This window comes from Calypte anna, chromosome 3 (assembly GCF_003957555.1).
Source record: "Calypte anna isolate BGI_N300 chromosome 3, bCalAnn1_v1.p, whole genome shotgun sequence".
Classification (NCBI taxonomy): Eukaryota; Metazoa; Chordata; class Aves; order Apodiformes; family Trochilidae; genus Calypte; species Calypte anna.
In genome coordinates this window covers 53,795,643-53,821,184 of record NC_044246.1, presented here as the reverse complement: position 1 = coordinate 53,821,184, position 25,542 = coordinate 53,795,643, and the positions used below count along the sequence as shown (strand labels likewise).

Genomic DNA, 25,542 nt, shown 5'->3' with positions numbered 1-25,542 from the left:
CCACCTTAGAGTGTCACACCTGGCTCTCCCAGGGAGAGTGACTAAAATGTTCCAGTCTGAGGGAATGCTTGACCCATCAGATACCCCTTGATTGGATTAAGGTGAGGTGGCACTCAAGGTCTGTATTTGAACATAAGATTTAATTAGAACTATGGAAAGAATTAGTCATAAAAGCTGCCACTTTGATTATTATACACATCAGGGCCATGCAGTCATAGAGGCTGACTATTTTGATCAAATGTCCAATCTGTACAACCTGGGAAAAGTACTGAGGTAAGCTTTGTGTTTCTTAATGATTTTAGGACAGAGAGAAAGCGAGAGAATCCGAGAAGAAAAGTTAAGAGAGGTAGATAACAGAGAACCACCAGTTCTGGATCCAGCACTGGCCCAACCAGCAGAGGAAGGTTGGTGTCAATGAAACTCCCCAAAATCACCAATGCATCCCTTAATTTTATAGGCCTATCTAATTTGCTTCACAAGGACTAAGTGTGATGGAGTTACCATGGCTGAGCAGCTGGGATGGGCTTCAGCCCCTTCTGCCTCTCTTAATTATTACACTGAGCATTATCACGATATGCAGCACCTAGGCCGTATGCAGACCCATGTCGAATCCTCTCCCTTTGGAGTGCTAACGAGGGTCTGAGGGATGACAGTGGTCCCTGTGGGTCAGTCCCTTCTTACAGGTGCCACTGTTATCTGTATTTGCTCCTTTCTGTGGGCACCGACCCTTTCAAAGACCCTGTAGGCACCACCTCCCTTCAGAGGAAGGGAGCCCCTCCACATTTAATAAATTTGTAGACACCTCAACTTCGTCTCCGTACGCAGTCACCCTCCCTGTAGCGGCTTCCTATAGGGTGCTCCGCTATAGGAGGGCTGTACTGCCCTATACTGTCCGCCGCGGACGTACAGCGCCAGTCGCTGGGAGGCTGCAGTAGGACCCCCGTCTCGCCAGGGGGAACTGTGAGCGGCGCGGGCTGACAAACAGCGACCACCTCCTTCCTTCACACCTGCCCCGCCACACACCGGCGCCGGGCCTACGCTACTCCGCCCCGCCGCCATGAAGGCCATCGTCCAGCGGGTGGCCCAGGCCAGTGTCACAGGTCAGTGGGCCGCCACCGGGAGGGCCGGACGGGGTAAAAGGGGGAGGGGGGGACGGGCGCCTCCCCCTATTACCCCGTCCGGGCCTCGTTTCCCCGCCTCCCTTCCCCACCACCCTTATTCGCCGGGGCCTCCACAGGTCCCTCAGCGTCTTCCCCTCCGTGCCGTCCCCACCTCTCCTTTCCTCTGTGTGGGCAGCGGCATCTCCCTCCCTTTGTTTCTCAGCAGGCGTGAGTGGGCGGTTGTCCTGTGTTCTTCCTCCCCCCTCCCGCCCACTCCTAGTTCCCCTGCGGGGGTTTGGTGTGGGTCGGCTCGTTTGCTGACGGCGGTGCCGTGCCGTGCCTTGTCTCCTCCAGGCATTGCTGGTGTGTGTCGGCAGTGCAGCTGCAGTCGCCTTCTTGCACGGGTTGCATGTGCTGCCACTGCCTTAGCAGTCATTTTGCATTGCTTGTGTGTAGTAGTAGTGCCGTCCCAGTTGCCTTTGCTCGTGGTTTGCATGTGTTGGCTCTATAATGGGAGTCGCCTCCTTGCGTGGAGGCTGAAAAAGTAGTTGTTCAGCCTGGAGAAGTACCCAGGGAGACATCATAGCGGCCTTCCAGTACCTGAAGGGGGCCTACAGGAAAGTTTGGGAGGGACTTTTTAAAAGGGCGTGGAGAAAGAGTGTAGGAGGGAATGGCTGTAAACTGAAAGAAGGAAGATTTAGGTTAGACATTAGGAAGAAATTCTTCATCGTGAGGGTGGTGAGATACTGGCCCATGTTGCCCGGGGAAGTTGTGGATGCCTTATCCCTGGAAGTGTTCAGGGTCAGGTTCGACAGGACTTTGGGCAGTGTGGTCTGGTGGGGGGTGTCCCTGCCTACGAAGGGGGGTTGAAACTAGATGATCTTTAAGGTCTCTTCCAACCCAAACCGTTCTTTGATTCTGTGGCATGCATGCCTTGGCATTATAATCACAGTTACCTTCTTGCAGTGATTGCTTCTTTTTGCAGGGCTGACTCTGTTGCTGTTGCATATGGCCCCTATGTGTCAGTGGAGCCACCTCGGTTGCCTCTTTCGCATGGCTTGCACATGCTGGCATTGTGGTCACAGCTGACTCTGCTTGTGTGTGTTGGCAGTGCAGTTGTAACCACCTTCTCATACAGCTTGAATAAAGTGGCACTATAATCACAGTGTAATCCACGTGTTGCCTTGTGTGCAGTGGCAGTAGCATCCCACTTGCCTTCTCATATGGCTTTAATTCATTGATATTACAATCACAGGCTGCTTTTTGAATGCAAGTGTGTTGGCTGTGCAGCCTGACTTGCCTTTTCTCGTTGCTTGCGTGTGTCTGCAGTGCTGTCCCAGCTGCCACCATGCATTGCTTACATGGGTCAAAGAAATCACTGATAGCCCTGGTGCTTGCTTAACTTCTGGTAGGAATGGTGTGTCCTGCTGCTATGTCCCTGTTATTGCTCTGGTGAGACAGTGTTCAAGATGGTCTCAAATTCCCAAGTTTACATGTCAGGTACTAAGCATGTCTGCTGTGGGGCCCAGTGTTGGTGTGGTGTGCAGCAGGATAGCCTGCGTGTAAAATAAACAGTTTCTACTGGTGTGTGGCTGGTAAGCACTGGAAGAGCATGCCTATGAAAAAGTAAGGAGCACAATTTTTGAGCACAGCTGGTACTGTGAGTGCAGTAGAGATCAGACCCTGACAGAACTGCTATCGTGGCTGACTTATTGCCTGGGTATTAATGAGTTTGAGATATCCCTGTGTGAGGGAAATAGTGCTCTGCTGGCACATGTGACCAGATGATAAATTTCTGGGCTGATCATGCCCAAATCAGGTGGAAAGAAAGTTCTTCAGGTAAGCTTTTCCCCTGATTTGCTTCTGCCCATGGGAAGTAGTCTAGCTCTAACCACTGGCCTACAGACACAAGCCTTCAGCTTTCACTGGAGGCCTGCTCTCCTTTCATTTTACAGGATGTATGGTGCTTTTTTTTTCTCAGATACCTGAGCCTGGATGCAGTTTTAACAGCTGGGTAGCTGGTGCTTATCTCAGTTTTAAGACCTCAGTTAGATCTTGCAACAGTCATTGCAAGCTCAACCATATTAAGATAATTTAAATTAAGGTAAAGTAGTTAAATTAGGATAATTTAAAGTATTAGGAAAACATTGTGGATCTAGGGTCATTATATTTTAGTATCAATGCCAATAAAGAGGTTGTGCCTCTGACTAGGAAGGCAGAATTTGCAGGTTGTTCGAAGTCATGTTTCAAAAGATCCATGACTATAACAAATAGAAATCACCTTTTTATAAATAATGCAAAATATGTTGAGAGTAGTGGACTAGAGAAATTGAGCACACTTACTGTGAATATGGTGGATAATTTTTACAAGCACTGGAGTGAATTCTGCCACCTTTTTTGTTAGTACTGCTGCTTAAGTTGTAGTAAAAAAATCTTCACACAGTGTTTTTATATTACGGAGTAAGCATCTTCAGCTAGTCCCTCACATGTGAGTTGTGATGTTTGGGAGACTTCTGAAGAGGGCTTTTTTGTGATCTTTACTCTCTAACAAACTTAAGACAGAGAAGTGTTTAGAATGTTTTCTTTGGTGGTTGTACTGTTGCTATCTGAAGTTAGTACTAACCTGTGTCATAAAACAAGACAGTGTGCTTAGCCTTACTTTTCTTTTTCCCTCCTTCCCCAGTGGGTGGTGAACAAATAAGTTCAATAGGACGAGGCCTCTGTGTGCTGCTGGGCATTTCTTTAGAAGATACACAAAGAGAGATGGAGCACATGTAAGTCAGATATTTCCTTTTGTCTTGTACTCTCTTATTTGTGTGTTTCTAACACTGAATCACTGATATTTATGCAGTAGCCAAACAAACAAGGCACTCCTGTTGGGAAACTCAGATTTGCCTATGGGGTCCTTGTCAGTTTCTTTCTTGAGTAAGTGTTCTTAGAGTTTTCTTTTTATGTTCCATTAAGAAAAGTATGTTGCCATTCCACGTCTATGTTGTTTGTTTGCTTCCTAATCAAGAACAGACTCAAAAAGGAAGAATCCATATGTTGGGTTTTTCTTATGTCCCTTTTTAAAATGTCTGTCTTTTTCACTGTGTGAGTTTACTAGGAAGGACTCCATCCTTCAAGGATGGGATGTATCAGAAACCTCAAAGTCATTTTAGCTTGCACATTAGAAGTTTTGTTCTTCCAAAAGGCCAGATAGTCTCATAAATTATTTTCTTTAAAAGTGAATCAGTTTTGGCAGTCTGAAGGGCTGGCTCTTGCCATCTATTCTGTCACTACAAAATATTTTGATTCAGCCAGCAAAAACATGCAAAAGAGTTCTTTGGGGGCTTCTTCTTTGTCTTTTGGACTGTTCATTGTTGTAGGGCTGACCTCAGCTCTTATGAAGGCAAATAAGAAACAGGTAATAGAGCAAGTGATCTCAAGAAGAGGAAGAGCTCAAGCAGTAAAAAGACTGTAAATGAGAGTGAAAAGAACCCTTAGCAGATGCAGGAGAGTAGAGAATGGGGACCCCTACTAACAATGACCAAAGATCTCACAGAAACATGTGACACTTGTGGAGAATTACAGTAAAGCTGAAGATACTTTTCCATTATGACATGCTCCATTGGTTTGCCTTATCGTTTGCCTCTTCAGTGTGTGACATTTGCTGTATTGTTGTTTCTCATTCCTTCCTTGATAAATATGAGAGGTGCTTCTGAGTATTTCAAGTGGGTGATCCATAGCAGCTATGCCCTCAGCACTAGATTCCGAAGTTGACTGACACAGGAAAAGTGGGAAGCCAGCATCTGTTAAAAAAACAAGTGAAAGAAATCAGCTTAACCAGGCTCTTCAAGTCCTATTAAAGGAAACTTGAGTAATCCTGTAGATGAACTAACAGACATTGTTAAAGCACAGCAGTGACCATGATTTAAGGCTATGTGCTGGGGCCTTCCCTATCTTTTAAGCATCTGCTTCATTCAGGAGTCAGTTCTGTTTGTCTTTGACATGCACAAATTGGCAAGGATGTTTTTTGGGGCTGTGCCTCAGAGGGGCTGGGCTAGAATAACCTTTAAAGGTCCCTTCCCATCCAAACTGTTCTATGATTCTACTCTGTGGCCATAACAGTCTCAGCATTATTTTATACTAGCTGCCTCACCACAGGTGCAGTGTAAAATCTCTGGCTGATGACTGCAGTTGAAATGCTTTGCACTTGATATGCTCCCTTGCTTCTAGATACTGTAGACTTGTAGAAGCTAAGAGAAGAAACTAAAGATAGGACAGCGGCATGTATGCAGTCTTGGTATCAGTCCAACCAGAGGCTGGATCGTAAGTCTAACTGCAATTTCAGGATCCCTTTCAGAAAGTCTCTCGGTCCTCTCTCGGTATTCAAACCAGCTAGTTCCGCCCCCTAGCACCGAACGTTGGCCCTAACACAAGTATAAGGAAGGCTCAGTCACCGCTTTGCTGCCACCTGTAGTTCTGCACTCTTGCCTGCCTTCCTGCTCTCATCCTGACAAAAAGTGCTGTCTTCTGGCTTGGGGGTGAGTGGATTTGGGAAGAGTGCTAGGAGGTGACAAAGCTGGAGGTATATATGAGTCATGTTTGGCAACAACCATAGATTAGGATGCTCTCATTTCATACTCCCAGTATGGTGGGAGGATTAAAATTCCCAAAGCTATTCACATGTTAAATAATGTTGTGACACATAAAATCAGATAGCAGACAGTAAGCAGTCTTACTTCATATGCCATCCTTATGCCTCTTTGTAACGTGCAATTATTCTGTCCTGATCTCATGCTCTGTAAAATGATGATGTTAATTAATGGTCTGTTAATGCTACTTATGTGTGTAAGGGCTTTCTTTATCATGGCTCTCCCTAATGTGATGAGATTCCTGTTTTAGGAAGGAAGGGATGAATGCACATCTGCCTTTCTTTTCTCTCATCCTGCATGATAGGTATAGCCTGCATGTTGTTTACCCTGCATGGCACAATTTAGGAGTTTTCTTTTTCTTCTCTTAGGGTTCGAAAGATCTTGAACTTGCGAGTATTTGAAGATGAAAGTGGGAAGCACTGGTCCAAAAGTGTGATGGATAAACAGTATGAAGTGTTGTGTGTGAGCCAATTTACTCTACAGTGCATCCTGAAAGGAAACAAGCCTGATTACCACATGGCAATGCCCACAGAGCAGGCAGAGTGTTTTTATAACAACTTCCTAGAGCAGCTAAGAAAAGCCTACAAGCCAGAGCTTATTAAAGGTAAGGGCAAAAGGTTGGTAAGGTCTTTGATGTAACCTGCTCTTTCCTGTACCTGTTTGTACCTGCTCTTTCCTGATTATTTTCTTCTTCTGCAATTTTCTGTCTGTGTTGCAAAGGAGCTGTCTTTACATAGCAGTAGGTGAGGGAATATTAAGGTATTTTGACAAGCAGCCTGTCGGGGTAGTTACTCCAGTTTTCCTCTAGCCAAGCTGTTTCCTGGTGTCCTTCTGGAATAGCTTCACATGTAGGTGTAGATATCTTGTATTTGTTATTGGCTGTGCAGCATGAACAATGACAGCATAACCTAGAGAGACTGCAGCCATGAGAACAAGCTATGAGGTCAGGCTCTCCCAAAGGCTGGATGTTTTGAGGTGTGTAGCTAAATCTAGCTAACCCAGGAGGAGCATTTTCTCTGAGGCATATGTGGTTAGACTTGAAGGTGTCATCAATGTGTAGTGGACAGCATAGACCTGCTACTTTAGTTCTGTATTCTGTTAAAATGCTCATGATGACATTGAGAGGTGTAATGTGCTACTTGAGAACAGCATTTGATTTAGACTCTTAATTCTATGCAACAGTTTTCTCTTTATCAGAAAATTCCTTACTTCCCTTTGTGTTTATGCACTTTCCACCCTTAATCGGCTTTTGTGTTTGCTTTGTGGCCATTTTCATATTATTACTTGTTTTTTTTATGATACACTTACTCAGAAGCAATGGTCAACCTTACTTTCCTTATGAGCAAAGAAATGAGAAAAAGGCAGAAAATTGGTATCTCAGGAAAGATTTAGAGGCTAATCTCTGTCTTTACTGTAGATGGAGTTAATTATCCCACTGCTCTCCAAGGAGAGACAGTGAAATGCACACATAAAATATCCATCTTATGTCAGCTTCCCAGTAGCTTCCTTTGTTCTTCCAATCATTTTTTGATGGCAAGGAAGGTATTTCTGATACCTCTTCCCCGCATCTCTTTCAGTCTGTAACACAGAAAACTTATCTTCTAATGAATTCAAAGTATCTTTATCTTTTGTGAGTTGTGACTAAATTAGGACCCATTCTTGTACCTCTGAAACTGGTAACAGAACTTCCTTGTCAGTGGAAATAAGATTTGTTCTGGCTAAGGTCTGATTGAGTTGTATATACTCTTAAGTCCTGGTAAAAATCAAGTATGGACTTTCTTCTTTCACTTAAATAAGGTGTGGAAAAACTGATATATCTCTGTTTATCCACATCTTTGTCCTTAGATTTTGGAAAGTAATCTGTTTATATTTTGATAACAGATGTTTTAACCTCTCTTTTCAGTGAATAACAGTTATATAGCTGGCATGAATATCTACCGTTGTTGAAGTGCTCATATTTTTGACACCTGTTTCCCAGTGCTTCCTGTAAAAAGCTTTCACTTTACACATTTTTTGTTTTCATGCTGAAAACATAGATTTAGAAATCCAAGAGTGACTGCATGTGCTGTTGTGGCAGATAACACGTGCATCTGAAACTTATATCAGCAGTGGAACCATCTGTTAATTTATAATTTTGCTTTCTTTTTGGAGCTGCTGTTCCATGTTGTGCTGCACCCAAGTCTATTAGATTCTTATGATGGAATTTTCTGTTGTGCCAGTTGCTTTGACAGTGTTTTTTTGTCTGCTTGCTTGCTTGTTTTATCAATTTATTTTTGCGTGTGCAAAGTTTCTGAAGCTTGGCAGTTTTATGTATAGCAGGCTACCTGTGGTTGCATCAGCAGAATTTACAGTTTCCCTGAGCTGAGGTGGATTAGAACACAGACTTTACACACTGGAAGGTTGCATGTCAGCCTGCTTGAGTGCAAGTGTCACCTTGTGCGACTGTAACGTGGACTTTGATGTAGTGTGGTGTACAAACACACTTGAGTTCTGCCCTGAAAAAGTCCTAAGGAAATCATAACCTGACCTGCTGGTGGATGCTGCCCTACATGCTACTGTGTTACAAAGTGTGATGGGAGTAGCCTGGGAAGGAGCTCTGGTGAAGGAGATGCTGGACAGGCTTAATCCAGTTTAGTGTATCAGTGTGAAGCTTTACCTTCTGTCTTCAAAATCTGCACTCATGTATTTCCCCTACGCATACACTTATGGACACACAGTTGTGGTTGTAGGGAGATTAGAGTTTGATTCTCTGTATTGCGGTAGGTGCCCTTCCCTTTGATCTTACAAATTGCTTAATGCATTTTGGAGGAATAATTTAATAATTTAAAGTGGAATTTGTGTAGCTAAATCAAAGACAGGTCAAGAAATGTATTGCCATATTGTCTAGCGGCCTTGTGTTTTCTTGTCCCTTTTTTTTGTTTTTTGTCAGTAGACCAGTTTGGTTGTTGCAAGTTGAGCTGCTATTTATGCCACGGATGTAGGTGCTGGTCAGGCAGCTCCTCTGTGTAGTATCTGGTCTGTCTGGAGCTTGGAGCTCAGAATGGCAAATGTTCCCCAAAGAGAAGCACAAACCATTCTTTCACACCCAGCACAGGGGGTTGTTTGCCAGACAAAATCTTGGTGAAGGCTCAGAGCCCTAGTTCCTAGTTTAGCTCGGATTTCTTAAGACTGCAGATGGATGCCCATGTCTAGGAAAGAGATTGTGTCAGAAATCTTTGCTTGTCTTGCTTCAGTGCTTTTCCATGAAATTCTTAATCACCTTGTTCTACTCCAAAGAGCAGAGCTGGTAAATTTGCATCTGGGTCCTCTATTATGCAAGCCAATATAAAAAAAACTAGGCCTACCAAGGATTCTGCTTATGTGTCAGGACCTTTGCACTCTTATCTTGAATATAGATGTAGTCTTCCGGGGCAGTAAGTATTAGCATTGGCAGAGTGTGAAATATCTCACTCTCTTAGCAGCAATATCTGTGGATATGCAAGAGTACTATTCCACAAGGAGGAGTTTAATTCACATTAAGGTTTGGTGCAAGCTGGAAGCAGAATTATTCTCTCCCATTAGTTCCCTTTGTGGGCATCTTCACTTTGAAATAAGTGCTCTTATTCTGGAGCAAGAATACCTGCGTGGAGTTAGTTAGGAATAACTTTCCAAATAGACAATCTTAGAAGTACCTTCTGAATAGAACCAGTGTAATGTTTCTAGGTCATGAGGCTTGAGATACATCCCCAAATATTCTGAAAATAAATTGTCTCATTTTCACGGCTTTATGTCTCAGATGTGGCTTGTCTGCCTCACCTCAGATAAAGATCTTCGCTTCAGAGGAAGGCATGCATGCCAGCCTCTAAGGGTAAAGGAATTTAAAGAGTCGAGTGTCCAGCAGAATAAACTTGTCACTTTAATTACACTTGTAGGATGCTACTTCATTGCAGAGGATTTTGGAAAGAGGTGACTTGATCAGTAAGAAGTCTTCATGTGGGCAAGTTATTTACTACATATGGAGAGCTCTGTTGTATAAAAAGCAGGTAAAAAAATACTTCTTCAGGATAAGTTGCTGGGTGTCTCCCATGGACAATAGAAGGTCATGTGATAAATTTACCCAAAGTTTGGGGGTAGCAAGCAACACGCAAGGAGTTTGGATTCTTTCTCATTTTTCCCTTCTGACTGTAAAATAAAAATCAGTCCAAACAGACTCTTGGGACAGAGAGATGGAAAAGATGATGTCTTCAGTTTCTTTACAGTCCTTTTCAAAAGAGGGATTTGTCGCTTCAGAGTCTGAGGAGTTGCTTTCAAGGGCAGAACAATCAACTCCTTTGCAGCCTGTCTGCCCGAGTGTCACAGAGGTGATGTGTTCCATCAGTGTGTTCCTAGATAGATGCAAAATGCAGTGGCACCACAGATGTCAGTCTGTTCTAGGGGAGTCAGGCTTGTCTCTCAACTTACCTCTTCAGGAATGAATAACACACAAATTAAAAATGCCTTCTCTTTATATGTATGAATTGCCATATCCTTGCATGTTTTTCAGGCACGCAGCCAAAATTGGGCAAGATTCTGCTGAAAAAGCATCTCTTCCTAAGGAGGGATTAGGCATTGATTTAAGAAGCTGTGAAACTAGGTTTTAGCTTTCTGTTGTTCTTTCAGGCAACACCAGAGTGTGAAGCTCCAGAGAAAAAAGCTGTGTACATGGAGACCACTTCTTGAAAAGAGCTATGAGGACCACTAAAACCCTTTGGTTTTGTTGTATAATGGAGCTGCCAGCAAAAATATCCAGAAGTGTCCCATGAGGAAAGAGTATACTGTGCTGGTACTATAGTCTCTGAAACTACTGGACGCATCACTTTGTGATAAGGGAGGGTGACAGCTGTTTCTGACATCAGTAGCTTGGAAAACTTGAAGATGAGAGTGTGTAGTGGTCCACAAGATGTTTTGGATGAAGGCAACTAAATAGATTTTGAAATGTGCGAAGAAAGTCTCCCTCTGTTGGCTTTTTAAATCCTTTGAGAGAATTAGATTGCAGAGACTGAAACCTCCACTGCCTTTCATATTGTGGTAGCAGGGTGCTGAGATCGAGGAAGGTCTGAAAGTGAGAGGTTATAGAAGAAGGCACCATTAGTAGACATTTCTGTTTTAAGTACTGTTTCCACTAGCTCTAAATCTTACACTTCTTGAGCTGTGATATACCTTTATCTGCTGTGACCTTGGGTCAAAACACTGGAAGTTTAAGTATGAGGACAGTGGGACAGAGCTGTTATAGAAAGATGTTCCTTCGCAGTAGTTCTTGTGCTGGAACAGGATAGAAAGTACTTGTGACATGGGAGTTCCTTGAGTGTTCTGGTAAAGGTGGGTGCTTATCTGACCACTTTCTCAGCCTGGGGTTCACTAAGTTTACAGGGTTTTCTAAGGTGCATACATGTAGGGGAAATGCAAAGCAGTCCTTTTCTGTGAGTAATGTATAGTAAAGGGTTGATATTATATGATATTTTAAATTTTGTGCTCCCTGTAATGAAGTATTTCATATGTATTGTTTTGTTAAATAAAGTTTCATTGTTTTTGAGTGGTTTATGTGATCAGAGTATAGGTACATCTCTTTCCATTTATATATATATTATATATATATATGTTATATATGTAAATGTAACAACCTTTTTAAGAGCAACAGCTCAAGTAGTTCCTGCTTGATCTTCCTAAAGAAGCAGTATAAGCACTTATTAAACATCTCAGTGGATCCTTCTCTCATGGTCTGCATGAAGCTATAGAATCTTGTTTTATTGTGCTTGCCAGATGCAGAAACTCCTTCTGTGCAGAAGATAATTGTGTGAGATTCCTGCGCTGTACGCTGTGTTTGTTGTCAAAGGCACTCTTAACCCATTTCGGTAGCTAGACTTCTGATATGAACATACAGCTAACCAAAAGCAGCAAACATTTTACAAGCTTTTTTTTTTCAGCTAAGTACAGAGTCATTTATAGGCATCTCTGAAAATGTGTGTGTATGTGCTCTTGTGCAGTGTTGTAGTTTTCGGCCATGCCAGAGCTGCAGTCTGTAAGTCGTGGCATGGCTTATGGCTTGCAGCCTTTGAAAAAGCAGCTGGGCAGCAGATCCATTTTGATAATGGCCCTTAAGTGTTGGACAGGACTGAACATGCCTTTTCTTTTTCCTTTTAAGCAAATACCAGCCTTCTGTCTGGCTTACACGATGTGACAGGGAAAAACTGAAAACTCTTCCAGAGCAATTTGTCCCAAGTAACATGTTCGTGAAGAATCAGGACAGTTTGGTTTGACTTCTGTTCAGTCAGGGACATAGCATGCTGCTATGATGTGGAAAGTAGCTATACAAAGTCTCATATAAATATTCCCAAGTGGGTGGTTGCTTCACTTAGGATTGGGCCTGTGGCTCTCAGCATGTTCTTGATCACTGTCTGAGGTAGTACTGGAAGTAGTTTTGGTTGTATTGCTGAGCAGGTTCCAGGCCTGCCTTCTCAGAAAGTGAGAATGTTTCAGTCTTTGGGCAGCTGCTATCTGCTTGCTGCAGTACACATTTTTCTGTTCCATGCAATTGTATTGACATAGTACTGTGTATTGATATGGTAGCTCTCTATAACTACCTTAAATGAGATTGTAAAAAGGTGAGGATCAATCTGTTCAATAAAGTTACAAGTGGTAAGACAAGAGGTAATGGCCTCAAGCTGCATCAAGGGAGGTTTAGATTGGGTGTTAAGAAGAATCTCTTCACTAGGAGTGTTATCAGACATTGCAACGAGCTGCCCAGGGTGCAGTGATGGATTTGCCATCCCCGGACATATTTAAGAGTCATATAGACATAGTACTTAATGAAATGGCGTTGTTAGGGTCTTGTCAGTGTTAGGTTAATGCTTGGACTCAATGATCTTGAAGGTCTTTTCCAGCCAAGGTAATTCTGTGATTCCGCGTGCTCTTGTTGCTGTCCCTACAGGAGGGTCTGGAAATGCTACTTAGGTGTGTGGGACAGAAGAGAATATGTGGAACTGAGCAGTCAATAGGATCAGCCAGGGGTGGGGTGAGTTTGAGGAGTAGAAAACTGGACTAGAAAAAATGGAGCAAGGAAGTCTGCACAAAGAAAAATGAGATGTAAGGAGAAAACAACATACAATGAGGTGTTTTTTGTAGCCTGTACAGGATAAAAAGGTCATAGGTCTGTTGTGATGGAAACTTCTCAAATGCTTACCAAAACTGTCTGTGCCTCAGCTTGTGTGGTAATAAATGCTATTGATGACAAATAACATAAATATTTCTGATTTCAAAAGTGTATTCCTGTGAAAAAGGCAGGGTTGAGGGAGTAGATACTGTCTCTTTTTTCCCCTTTTGCCAAAGTCTGTCAAAGAACAGCCTAGACCGCAAACAAGATTGTAGAAATTTCTGTAGCAGATTGGGACTGAGCTACACACCAATGTCCCCTGCTCTAGAGTGTTCAATGTCAAATGTATCAGAGTAGTCCCTGGGTGTTTTTATCTTCTGCTTATACATAAGAATTCTTCAAACCATCAACTGTTTAGCTGGACTAGATCCCTGGACTTAGCTGTTACATCCTTTAGAAATTTGTCTCCTGCCTGTGAGAACTATTCTGCCTATCCTGAACTGTGAGCACCTTGACTATCCATAGACATGGATTATTTTGTGGACTTTTCTGTAGTTTGTTACCTATTTTTATCTCTGAATATCAGACCACATAGCTGGATGCACAAAGACTGTTTCTTTCTTAGCAGCTTTCTGCAGTTTGTCATTTGGCTGTCCTTTTATGTACCTTTTTTTTTGTCTTTTTAGCACATTTTTAAACATTATGGTGTGTGTTATCCTTCCAAAAGCCCTTAGCACTTATCTCTTCCATTTTCAGATGGCAAGTTTGGTGCCTACATGCAGGTACACATCCAGAATGATGGTCCTGTAACAATAGAACTGGAGTCCCCAGCTGCCACTGTTGACCCTAAACAGGTGAGCAAGCCACAAGATCTGTCTGGAAAGGATGTATCTACAGGCCGTGCCACCTCTGTGGATTTGTGAGGTTCCTGTTATGAAGCAGTACAGCTTTCCTTAAGCATGAGGGCCTCGTGCTTCCTGTGCAGCCTCTCACCTGTTGATAGCTGGCTGCCGTCCTGGTAAAGGTCATGCATGTGTGAGGTAAAGAGCTGTTTACAGTTTATTCTTGCTCTTCATTGAAGCTGCTGTTTAATCATGACTCATTAACTATGTTTTTAATGTGTCTGGACCCCCCTTTTAAAAAAAATTATGTTTCTTGACATCTAGGAACTTTTGCAAGTGGATGGCTGGATGGCGTTTAAGAGCTGCTTTTTTGTCAGGAACAAGCGAACAGCAAATTTAAGTCCTAAATTTAAGCGTGGAGTGGAGAGTCAGCTCTGCTGAGCAACAGCACAAGCTATGCTGAAAACCAAATGCAGTGATGAGGTTTTCTCATCCTCTAAACACAACAATGACCTACTTTTCCAGGATGAGAAGGGGGAGGGATTGTTATTACCAAATGTGCTTCAGCAAGGCCAGATCAACCCTATTAAGTATTCATTAAACCTTGTTAAAATTGTTACTGGAGTTTATAAGGGCATGAGAAAAGAACCAGAGTACTACAAACCTGTTAATCTAACCTGGGTACTTGGAAAAACTTGGAGAAGATTATACTGGGTGCTACTGAAAGTCACTTAAAGGACAATGCAATCATCAGGCGCAGACAGCACCGTTTCACGAGTGAACCTGTGAACTAACTAAAAAATCCTGTATAACTGATTTCATATCATGGTATGATAAGGTCATCTGCCTAGTGGATGAGGGAAGGAGGTGGATGTTATTTTTCTGGATTTTAGTAAGGCTTTTGGTACTGTTCCTCACAGCATCCTTCTAGACATTATGTCCAGATGCTGAATGAGGAGGTTCACATTGATCTTCAGCCAGGTCTTCACCCAGCACAGAGCTCAAAGAGTTGTAGTGCATGGGGCTACATCTGGCTGGCAATGAGTCAGTAGTGTTCTTCCTCAAGTCTTAATTCTAGGACCAGTTCTGTTCAATACAACTATCAGTGGTTTGGATGCTGGAGCAAGTTTGCTGATAAGACTGAACTGGGAGCTGCTGCTGATTCCCTTGAAAGACAAGGGGCCTTGCAGAGGAATCTGAATAGACTGAAGCATTGGACGATGATTAGTAGGATGAAATGTAACAAGAACAAATGCCAGGTTCTGCACCTGGGATGAACTAACACTGCACACAAGTACAGATTGGGAAAGGAGTGGCTGGAGAGCAGCCCTGCAGAAAGGGATCGAAGGGTGCTGGTTAGTACCAGGCTCAGTGCGAGTCAGCTGTGTGCTCTGGAAGCCATGAGGGCAAACCACATCCTGGGGTGTATCAAACACAGCACAACCAGCCAGTCAAAAGAGGTAATTATCCTACTGTAATCGGTGTTGGTGTGGCTTCACCTCAAGCACTGTGTGCACTTCTGAGTCCCACAATTTAAGCATGATGTGAAGTTCTGGGTCCTTGAATACATCCAAAGGAGGGCAACAAAACTGAGGAAAGGGCTGGAAGGAATGTCATAGAATCGTAGAATTGTTTTGCTTTGGAACAGACCTTTAAGAACAAGTTCAGCCATTAACCCAGCACTGCTAAGTCCACCAGTAAGTCATGTCCCTAAATACCACATCTGCATATCCACCATTTCACAGGGCAGCCTGTTCCAGTGCCTGACAGCCCTTTCCTTGTCATAAAAGGAGCAGCTAAGGATTTTGGGTTTGTCTAGTTTGGAAAAAAAGGAAGCTGAGGGGTGACCTCATTGCTCTGCACAGGTTCCAGAGGAGGAGAGTTGGAGAGGGAGATGCTGAGCTCTTCTCCCTGGTGTCCAGTGGTAGGATGCAGGGAGATGGTTCAAAGCTGTCAAGGGAAGTATAAGATTTGACATAAGGAAACATTACTGAGGGAGAGGCCAAATACTCTTAACAGCTTTCCTAGAGAGTTGGTCAATACCCCAAGCCTTTTTAAGAAGCCTTTGTACAATGCCTTTAACAGTATGGTTTAATGGAGCTATTATGTTTGTTCTGTTCTGTTCTAGCTGCAGTTTATCCTGTGTAATCCCACCAAATTACCTGACCAGCAAAATTACCAAATTACCAGTTGACCAGCAAGATAAAATTACTTTGATTCTGTCCTTGAGTTGCAATCTGACCATTGCTCTGTTGAATTGAAAATCAGATATTTTGACTTTTCAGCCAAACCCTAGTAAGCAGGGGAAGCTACTACACTATAGGTTTTTTTTAACTCTTTAGTTCCATTGTCATTGTTTTCATAGTAAGCACAGTAATTGAAAGTGTGAAGTCAATCAGAAGATTCTTACACCAGCAGTAGTTAGTTACTGCTGGGCATTTTCTGAACACTTGTGATTATTTTGATATTTGGACATGTGAATGGAATAATAGAAAAGAAAATTAGCTGGCATTAAATTGAGCTCCTAAAATGCCTTTTTGGTAATTCTGATATACAAGAAGTTTTGCGTGAAAGGCAAAAATAAAACCAAGATTAGAAAATGGATAAGAAATATGAAACAGAACAGCATAAAACAGGAGATGGTTTAATTTTGAAAGCATTGTGGATAATTGTGAAATTCAGATTGGTAATACTCTGTGTATTTTTATTTCTCTTGTGACAGGGAGTGGTATGGCAGTTTCAGTATTGAATGCATGTATACTGATTAGACTCTGAACTGACCTCTGTGGGTCCATTTGTTCCATTACTGTCCATGAAATAAACTACGTTTTAATTTAAACCATGTTTTGGAACCAGACACTATAGTGGGAGGGGTAAGAGGAATAAAAGCATCAGAGAAGATCTTTGTTAATGAACCTGCTCGTATCTGTACTGTAAAGCAGCATATACACACTTCATTGATATGAACCATAAATACTAACAATAGTTTATTATTATTGTGGAAATGTGTTTTGAATGAGAGAGAAACTTCTCACGACTGAGATTTAAGTAAATGGAAATGGATTATAGAAAATTTATTAAATAAATTCCACATAAATATTCTATTATTAATATTCATAAATATTCTATTATTTGTGCCTTAAACTTCTTCTAATGGTGCAGCCAAAAGTGATTGCTGAATGTGGAGAAAACCCAAATCTGGTATTTTAAGTTTTCTGTCCCTTTTCATGTAGAATAATTTCATATAATGTAGCTGGAGGTGTTTTCAATTCCTCAAGTCTAATGTTGCTTCAGCTTGCATTTTCATTTGAGGAAGAGCTGAGGACTGTATTGGAACAATCCATTTGTACTGTGTGATCAGTAGCACAGTCCTTGTCACAGTCCTGCCAGATCTTTTGTGGTATTAAGCTAGGATAAATCTCTGTGAGGGTCTCTATCTGTAGTGAATGGATTTTTCCCATTGTGTTTGATTTTTTTTTTTGTCACCTAGTTTTTTATCCCACATGAATGTGTGCACTGTTCTGAAAAATAAACTACAGTCCTTTCCTCAACCCCGTCAGCTGAGATTTCTTTTCTCAGTCCTGTGTTGCCAGTGTTGAAGTTTCTTTTCTTCCAACTGCACCATTTTTGTTCTTACTTTGAAGAAACAAATCATTTAACAAGTTAATTTTTTTGTACTAAAAGTTTTGGTGAAGAAAATGAACCAAAGGGAGCTCAACTCTTTATGTATATTAGTGGTCATAAAGAGTGCTTGAGGAAAATGAGTTGGGAAGCGATGCAGCTGATAAGCTGCTTGGATAGGAAATTTTTCCAAGCCTGAGCAGTGAGTTGGACCAGGATAACTGATGAGGGGCTGGTAGCACTTTTCTTTCCTTAGGCTTTGGGCCAATGTAGAGTAACTTCATTGTGTGCTGCTCATGTTTCTTCCAGGAACTAAACTAAGTATATAATTCCTTGCATGATAGGATTCCTTGGCCAGAAGAGTTGTGTGCTCTTCTCAAAGAGAAGAAAATTCCTAATAACGCTTCTGTCATAAGTCTAGATGTCATAAGTATAGATGTGTGGATAAGAAAATGAATAAGTGAGATGATCTTCCTTAACAAATTGTGATGACTGCCCTTCTTCTCTCATGACCTTTCCACTAATTTATTTGTGCAGTAGACTTCCGATAATAATTTTATCTCAATGGTATAAAATAATCTATTCTGGGGTATTAGTAGTAAGTGCTATTAGTGTTAACAGCTAGATTTGTAATGGCCTATGGCAGTTTAAAGTATTGGTTTCTTCTTGAAATGGAACCTGTCCTTAAAGTTGTTGTGATCTTTATTATTTTCTATTGTTTCTGATTTGAAATTTTCACAGCTTGGTACACCACTAATGAAATTTAAAACATACCCCTGCAGATTTTATTTTGGCTTGAGGTTCCAGAAATATGAACACTGCCGCTGATTTTCAAGCAGATTGCTAACAAATAATTCTCTTGGTGTCATTGACTTCTTCCAAATGTTATTCGTGGCTTTTGCAAAAGTTAAAAGCTGTCTCTGAGTGGCAATCAACCTCTGCACACACTGATCACAGAGGAAAAGGTAAACGAAGGATGTGTTTCTGTATTCAAGAAAGCAGAACTTCAAGGAAGGCTGATATTAAGGGATTTCTGAATGTGGGAAAGTATTCGGCAAAACGAACAGTCTGGAGAATTATTAGCATTTTAAGTGGAGTAATTGGTGTACCTGTTTGTGTATTTTTCTATAGCACATTGATTGCAAAAGTGATGTGACAGTATTAGAGCTGACATAATGGCAGACATTTCTGCCTTGCTGAAACCTTTTAGAGTGCAGTCTAGGTTTTGACTGTAATAACTCAATTTTTAGAATTTTGTGTCTGTGGTGTACTGTTAAATTGCAGCACGATAGAATTTGTCAAAGAAACTGTCAACCCAAATGTAAATTTTGACCTTTTCCAAACTATTACTCTCTATGTTGGTCAGTCTGTTGGGGATGAAACAGTGTCCACATAGTTTGAGATTTTTATTTCATTGGTAGTGTCTTCGTAGTGTAAAACATCTGTATTACAATGGGAGAAAAGTTGCCTTCTGTGGACTGGAGGACTCCTGCATTTTTGTGCGTGGTCACAGAGGAGGTGCTCTTAAACACTTGAGATATTTCAGGACTTTTTTGACTTATTGCATGCTTCAGAAATTCAGCAGTTGGGTCAGACCAGGTATTGATCACCAAAGCAGATTTTGACTTCTGGCAAGGGGGAAAAAACAACTTCTGAGCAGCCAGTTTGTTTGTGGGTTTTAGTTCTGGCCAAAGTCGTAACACAAAGTGGTTCCAGGATACTATGTGATTTTTCCATGAGAATTTTCAGACTTAGCTACTCTTATTACGTCTGTAATTAGGACTGCCCTGATGGACTGAGAGACACTGATTCTAATCTTGCGCACAAATCTTTAGCAGTATGCAGCATGTCATACACAGGATGTCCAGTCTTGTGTTACAAACATGAACATTTCTGTGCTGCTGCAGATGTAGCAGCTACATATACACTGCTGACCAGCCTAGCATTGCATCTTGGGCAGACACTGTACATTTACCATAAGGCAGCGCTGCTCCTGCTGTAAGATGCTCATACTTTGAATGCTTAGGAGGCTTCCAAGATGTCTCAGAAAAGTAAGAATTTTGGTTTATAGATGTAAAGCTGAATTAGACACACTGTACAAGTGCACTGTCTCCACAGCTAGCCAACAAACATCGTAAGGCTGTAACCACAAACAACTCATTATGTTTCTGCAGATGACATGATGAGTATAGAGCACATTCTGTGCTTCTGTAGAAAGCATTAAACAAAAATGTTTCATTGAACCTCGTGTGTCTGAAGTTTTAATCACTATAATACCAAACAGTTAATTGTAACTTTTCATCTTCCTGGCAGGTCTTTTGCGTACTCCTATAGCACATCCTTCTGATTTACTTCAGTGCCCTATAGTCACAGAAATATGTAATACATACATAATATGTAATATTACATGAGTAATGTAATACTCATATGAGATATGTAATACTTTTGTTGCCTGTGTAATAATGAGACTGTATTTTGAGGACAAAAAAATGCATTTTAATATATATCTGAACTTTGGTTCATGGATCAATCATGATGTATTCACAGATTGAAAAGTATGCATATGCATGCTTATATACATAGATACACACAAATCTGATCTATTTCGTTATTATTTGAGTTTTAGATGGTTGAAAGAGTTAATTATTAACTTTACCTTTAATCTGTTTTGGTGGGTTTTTTTTTTTGTTTTTTTTTTTTTAAAGTAAATCCTGTTCATATGGGACATGGATAAATACAGCTTATCAAATTATCCTCTCACCTCATCTAAATGAACTTTTTGTTCATTTTCTTTGAGCTGGGTGAATACTACTGTCAGATCATGACAACCTGTCAGTTGTTCTAAATATTCCAAGGTTACTCCTGCTTCTCTTCTTTCTCTGTTAGAAATGTTGGTCTTTGAGGAAGAGATGTAGTTGAGTAGTCATAAGTAGAGGTTTGGGTTTGCTGCAGAGCAATGTCTGAAGATGGATCTGGATTTATTTCTGTTTATCAGCTGATTTGTTTGCCCTCTGCACTACATTGTTCTCAAACTTCTTACTTACAGAACTAGTTAACTTATGAGGTCCTTCTTGATAAATTCACATCACAATTTTGGAGACCATCTGTTGCATACTGTTTACTCAAGGGTGTGAGTGCTGCTCCTGTTTCTACAGACAGTGCAGTCCCTTGGTACATCAGACTATATGTATATATGCATATGTATTTATAAAACTGTATATTACTGTCTATGCTTCAGATGTCTTAGTGAGCATGCTATTTGCCCCATAGATGGGGGGAGAATGACCAGTATAGGCATGTTTGAAATGGTGGTATCACATGATATCATATATCAAGCCATTTCTTCCTCTATATGTAAATTATATATAAACAAATATATAGTCTGGATGTGGATTCTGTATTGCAGAACCCAAGGTTCACAGTGTGAATACACTACTGGTTTTCATGCTTTGAAAATCCAGGGCTAGCTTTATTTGTTTAGCTCACAGCCTTCTCTAAGATAAAGGTGACTCAAATTATCAGCATCATGTGTCTTAGGTTTTTTCTTCTTTTGAGTAATAGGAAAGACTTGCTGGAAAAGAGGGGTATCATGTCATTCAGTTATCATGTTTACAGGAACAATGACATTTCATGGAGTAACAAGTTACAGAACAATGAGGTAATGGAAATTTTTTTTCAGCCTTATTACTGTTGAGTCACTGCTAGGAGTCTCAATGCTGTAGTAAACAAAAGTGGTACATCTTGCTACAGCTGTTTGTAGGTTTGTTGCAGCAGGTTTGTCTGTGGCTCAGTGTAGGGGGGTAACTTTGCAATTACTGACTGCAAGGTTGAAGGCTGGTGAGGAATGATGGATATGCACTTCATGCTCACATAGTTATTTAAATGCATAAAAATTTGTATTTTGAAACCTGTGTTTTTGGGTCTCTACAGCCTGCAGCTAATGTAGTGTGCCTGCCCTCTTCTGGTACATTTTTCTACCATGAAGGTCACTGAAACTCCAATTCTGATTTTAGCAGCTGAGTGACCTCTGTACCATTTTGAAAAATAAAGCCCAGCTGCATAGACACCATGAAAGTACTGTTAATTAAAACTGAGTACCTTTAATACTAGGGGCTCACAAACTTTTGTTTCTCTTTCTACAGATGCACTCACTTTCTTGATTACCTTTAACGTTCATGTGTTCTGTATATGGGCTTCTTGACAGACAAGTAACATGCATGTTTTCATACATAAGCATTAAAATGCTGCCTGTATCATGCCTGACACTCGTTACATCTTTGCATGTGACTTGAGGACTGGATCCTGTTAGATAGATTTGTCACACTCTGTCACTTGACGTAGTAAAAATAAACTATTTTTAGTTTTTAAATAGCCAGCTAAGAATATTCTGTGTTAGGCTAGAAGTCCATATCTGTAGGTGTTCAACAAGGATGTATATCTGGGGTAAGGTACAAGGGTGCATCCTCCCAAGGCTCTGCAGTCTGTGCTCTTAGCTCTTCTTTGTATGCATCTTCCATGAGCCCATCTAATTCATAATTGATACACATTTTATTTTATTCTGTGAAGATTTCACCTCAGAACAGATTTTCTGGCCATGAAATTACAATTTATGACTTTTTACGGGGGAAATTGTGAAAGCACTAGAGAAAATCAGTACATTACAGAAATGACCCAAATGGATAAACTGCACAAAGCATAGTGCTTTAAATAGCTATCAATATGTAGTGTCCTCAAAACTTGTTGCAGCCTGCACCTCTGAAAAATGGGAGATGTAGAAGTGACAGCTATGTGCATCTTAGTTTGACTCTTAGTAGCACTGAAAGAATTTTAACTGAGAGGTGACAAGGCAGTGCTGATTTGAAATGGTTATACTATATCCCAGGTGATGCTAAGGGTCATCTATCTCTTTTTCTAGATAAAGAACAAAATAAATTTATTATGGCGTGCTGGGTGACCAAACATATAATACAAGTGTTGTTAGCAACTTTGAAACTGCAAAATGGCCACTCAAGACCCAAAACAAACGGGGAATTTGGTGGAATGGGTCTCCCCATTTTGGTCCTTTTGTTTTATTCTTTTCCATTTACAGATTGTTTTGGGTGGACAAGGAGTCCTGCAAAGTGGAGAGCAGTCCTTTGACTATGTGCACATCTCTTATACTCAGGGAGAGGTCATGTTAGTGTATGAAGATAATTCACTGTCTTCTCCAAGTTTCTGAAAATCTAAGCCTTGATATTTTTTTTCTCCTGTTTTATTTATATATGTATTGGTGTTGAGAAACTGAATTTCAAGTTCTATACAAATGCTCACATTTACGATTTTTCAGAAATAGTCTTCTGAAATTATTTCATTCCATGAAGTGTTTTCTCACTCTCCTTCCTTTGTAAATAGCTGACAAAACTTGAAAAGCAGCAACAAAGAAAAGAGAAGACCAGAACCAAGGTACCCTCTGAGTCAAGTAGAGAAAGAAATGCTCCTCGAAGCAAGGATGACCCCAGCGCAAGCAGTGGAGCAGAAGGAGATGTGTCTTCGGAAAGAGAGCCTTAGGTCATCTAAAATAGGTCTCAGGTTTGGCTTTTCCACTTCTCTGTAAAGCTGTATTCCCTGGCTTGCTAGTGTCTAATCCTGAATGTTTCATTGAAGCAGCAGATGCAGAGAGTTGCATTAGAAGCGATGAAAGGCGGAATTCTGATAATCTTGCTGGCTGGTAACCTCTGATTCTGTGCAGTCTTGAGCACTATAATGTGGAAGTGGATGAAAACCTTTTCCCAGCTGTGTGCTTGGCTGGAGGTGTCTATGTGTGAGTCTGGCCCAACACAACTGTTTCCACAATGACCTCAGGAAATCTAAAATTTTGGTCTTTTAAGCAGAAGTGTCCTAACTTAAAATAGTGCTTTGGATTCTTCAGAGCAGAAATAGATGGCTGAGTTTCTTTCTCTGTCTTTACCTAGCACACAGGTCACTCTGAAACAGCCCCTGCCATTTGTAATACCCAGATAACACAGTCTCCAGCAATGGAAGTGGGAAATATTTCATAAGTTAGAGACAGAGCAGAAGTGCAGCTTGGTATCATGGTTCCTACTCCTTTGTCTTCAGGTTGTTCTTTCTCTGGAGAACTTGATAACAGGCTATTTTATTTATCTTTGTCATCTAATGAGAATGTAAGGCCAAGCATTAAGGGCCAGACTTGCTGCTTGAATACAGAATGAGAGCTGGGATTTCCTCTCCCTTTGTGCTCTTGACCTGCAGGACATGCCTGTACATGAGTGAATGGAATTAGACTGAATATAGACTCCAAATCCTTTTTCATAGATTACCTTGATATGTAGTTATGTATTTATCATACTAGTTTTAAGTCTGGAGTGCAAAGCTTTTATTGCCTTCTTTCCCCTCCTCACCTTCCCACTTTGTCCCCCCCTGGCTCCTTGCAAATTCTTGATTTTGAACTTTCAAGCATGTCTAAGCTCTCAAGAAAGTTATTATTTCCCTCATCTGTACACTGAAGCCCTGAGCTGGCTCTGCAGTTTAATTATTAACAGCTCTGCCAAGTTAAGGTCTAACCTTTCTCTCATTTTCCTGTCCCTAGGATTCAGTCTGGCTTGTGATTTATAGAATTCAATATCATGGTTTGCTCAGAAAGTGGCTTTAAAATTTTTTTTTAAATCCATTGATTTCCCTGGTGATCAGACATTGGGGGATTATTTGTGTTTTATAGAATTTTGTATTATCTATTGGTACTATACACAAATGAATTTGCATAATGCATTGAATAGGTTTCTGGAAATAGGCTATTTTGTTTTGGATTGATCTGGAACTGGAAAATGAATCAAGCTTTCAAGTCCAAAACCTCCTTTTTTTTTTTTTTTTATTTTTCTGGCCTCATGGAGAGGAATTTCAAGACTGGTGTGAAATGGTTCTGTTCATTACTTGGATTGAAATCAAAAGTGGATTGTAACACAACAGCTGGAATCACACAAGTTCTGGTCTCCAGATTTATGCTCTGTGCACCTTCCTTTTTTAATACTGGAGATGAGCAGGCACAATGGGAAGCAAAATGTGTTCTTAGAAAATAAAGTGGGAGTGTACCATTTCTCATTAATTGTTGACCTTGCTGTTATGCCACAGTGATACAAAGTTTTCCCCCGTTTCTGGGTTGTGTGAACATTTTAGACAGCACGACTTGGTAGGGATTCCAGAGTGCTATAGTCAGTCTGACCTTTTCAACAGCATTTGAGATTTAGATAGCTGAACATTTCCAAAATGTGATACACTGATAACCTAGGATTAATTTTCATGCTCTGAGTAAGTAAAGATACTTTTTTTCTATGGGATTTGAAGGAATCATTCTCTATTTTGACTCACAGTAATGTTCCTGTTTGTTTGTTTTCCACAGCTTCTCATACAAAAGCTACACTGGATTCCTGAAGAGAGACCCAATGGACATTCACCTCAGCACCACTCTTCAATAACTTTGGAAAAAAATGGAAAATGGGAAATCAGAACTAAGACATTAGAAACTTGTATTATTCTGTATTCAAACAACCAAAGCAATGCTGTCAGATTCAGTTGTTAATGTGTAGTATCAGTAGTAAAAAGGACTTGAAAAATTTTTGTGTATGTGTTTTCACATGACTGATGAATAAAGGGTGAGTGTAGGCAGACTGTAGGAGAACATTCACTATCAGTCCATAAGATCCATTTCAAGAATAAATCAGGGTTTTTCCTTAAACTTACACTTGAATTCTGAAAATTACCCAAGCAGGCTTGTATTTTGATTCTCACTTTGTGGTGTCATGTGGTACCTGTTTCCATGGCAGCATGTAGATCTGTGTATATTTTGGTGTATTGTTCAGCTGCTGTGTAACACCAAGTTGGGCAGTCCGGTCTTTCTGCATGGATTAAGTCATTAAAAGGGAAGATCAGCTGCTAGTTGTTAATCATGTGGAACACATCTGTCTTGTAAACTTTTTTAAAAACAGAAAAGACTTAATTAAACAAATGATGCTAGCTGAGTGCCTACTGGTGTTTGTGTATTGCATTCCCTCAGATATAGGCATGTTAGTAACACTGACTGACACGGAGGAAAAGTAAGCCAAGAAGCACCTACTAATGTCACCTCTCCTTTGAAAGTTTAGAAGTCAGGTTGCTGTCCTGAAATCTTTTTCCAACACATCTAAGTCCTTTAGGTACTTTATAGTGGCTATCAAAATGCCACAGCAGCTGCTCCACATACT

The 25,542-nt window shown here is 40.9% G+C and overlaps 1 protein-coding gene across 2 annotated transcripts; it reads left to right on the top strand.

Annotated features, from left to right (window-relative positions):
- The first annotated feature begins 997 nt into the window (after nucleotides 1–997).
- DTD1 (D-aminoacyl-tRNA deacylase 1) lies at nucleotides 998–25,320 on the top strand. Of its 2 annotated transcripts, none has more exons than XM_030447931.1 (6): nucleotides 998–1,100; nucleotides 3,784–3,874; nucleotides 6,106–6,341; nucleotides 13,602–13,699; nucleotides 22,700–22,869; nucleotides 24,702–25,320. In XM_030447931.1, exons 1-5 carry the CDS (start codon nucleotides 1,058–1,060, stop codon nucleotides 22,853–22,855), a joined length of 624 nt encoding a protein of 207 aa, XP_030303791.1. In that variant the 5' UTR covers nucleotides 998–1,057; the 3' UTR covers nucleotides 22,856–22,869; nucleotides 24,702–25,320. The 2 variants fall into 2 exon arrangements, with proteins under 2 accessions (XP_030303791.1, XP_030303790.1); XM_030447930.1 differs by having other exon boundaries at nucleotides 22,700–22,876.
- Nucleotides 25,321–25,542: the final 222 nt, after the last annotated feature.

Bases quoted from the DNA above. Each gene is read 5' to 3' on its own strand.
- DTD1 (XM_030447931.1), top strand. From the start codon at position 1,058: ATGAAGGCCATCGTCCAGCGGGTGGCCCAGGCCAGTGTCACAG. The intron at 1,101-3,783 runs GTCAGTGGGCCG...CTCCTTCCCCAG, and splicing joins GGCCCAGGCCAGTGTCACAG to TGGGTGGTGAACAAATAAGT. The intron at 6,342-13,601 runs GTAAGGGCAAAA...TTCCATTTTCAG, and splicing joins CAAGCCAGAGCTTATTAAAG to ATGGCAAGTTTGGTGCCTAC.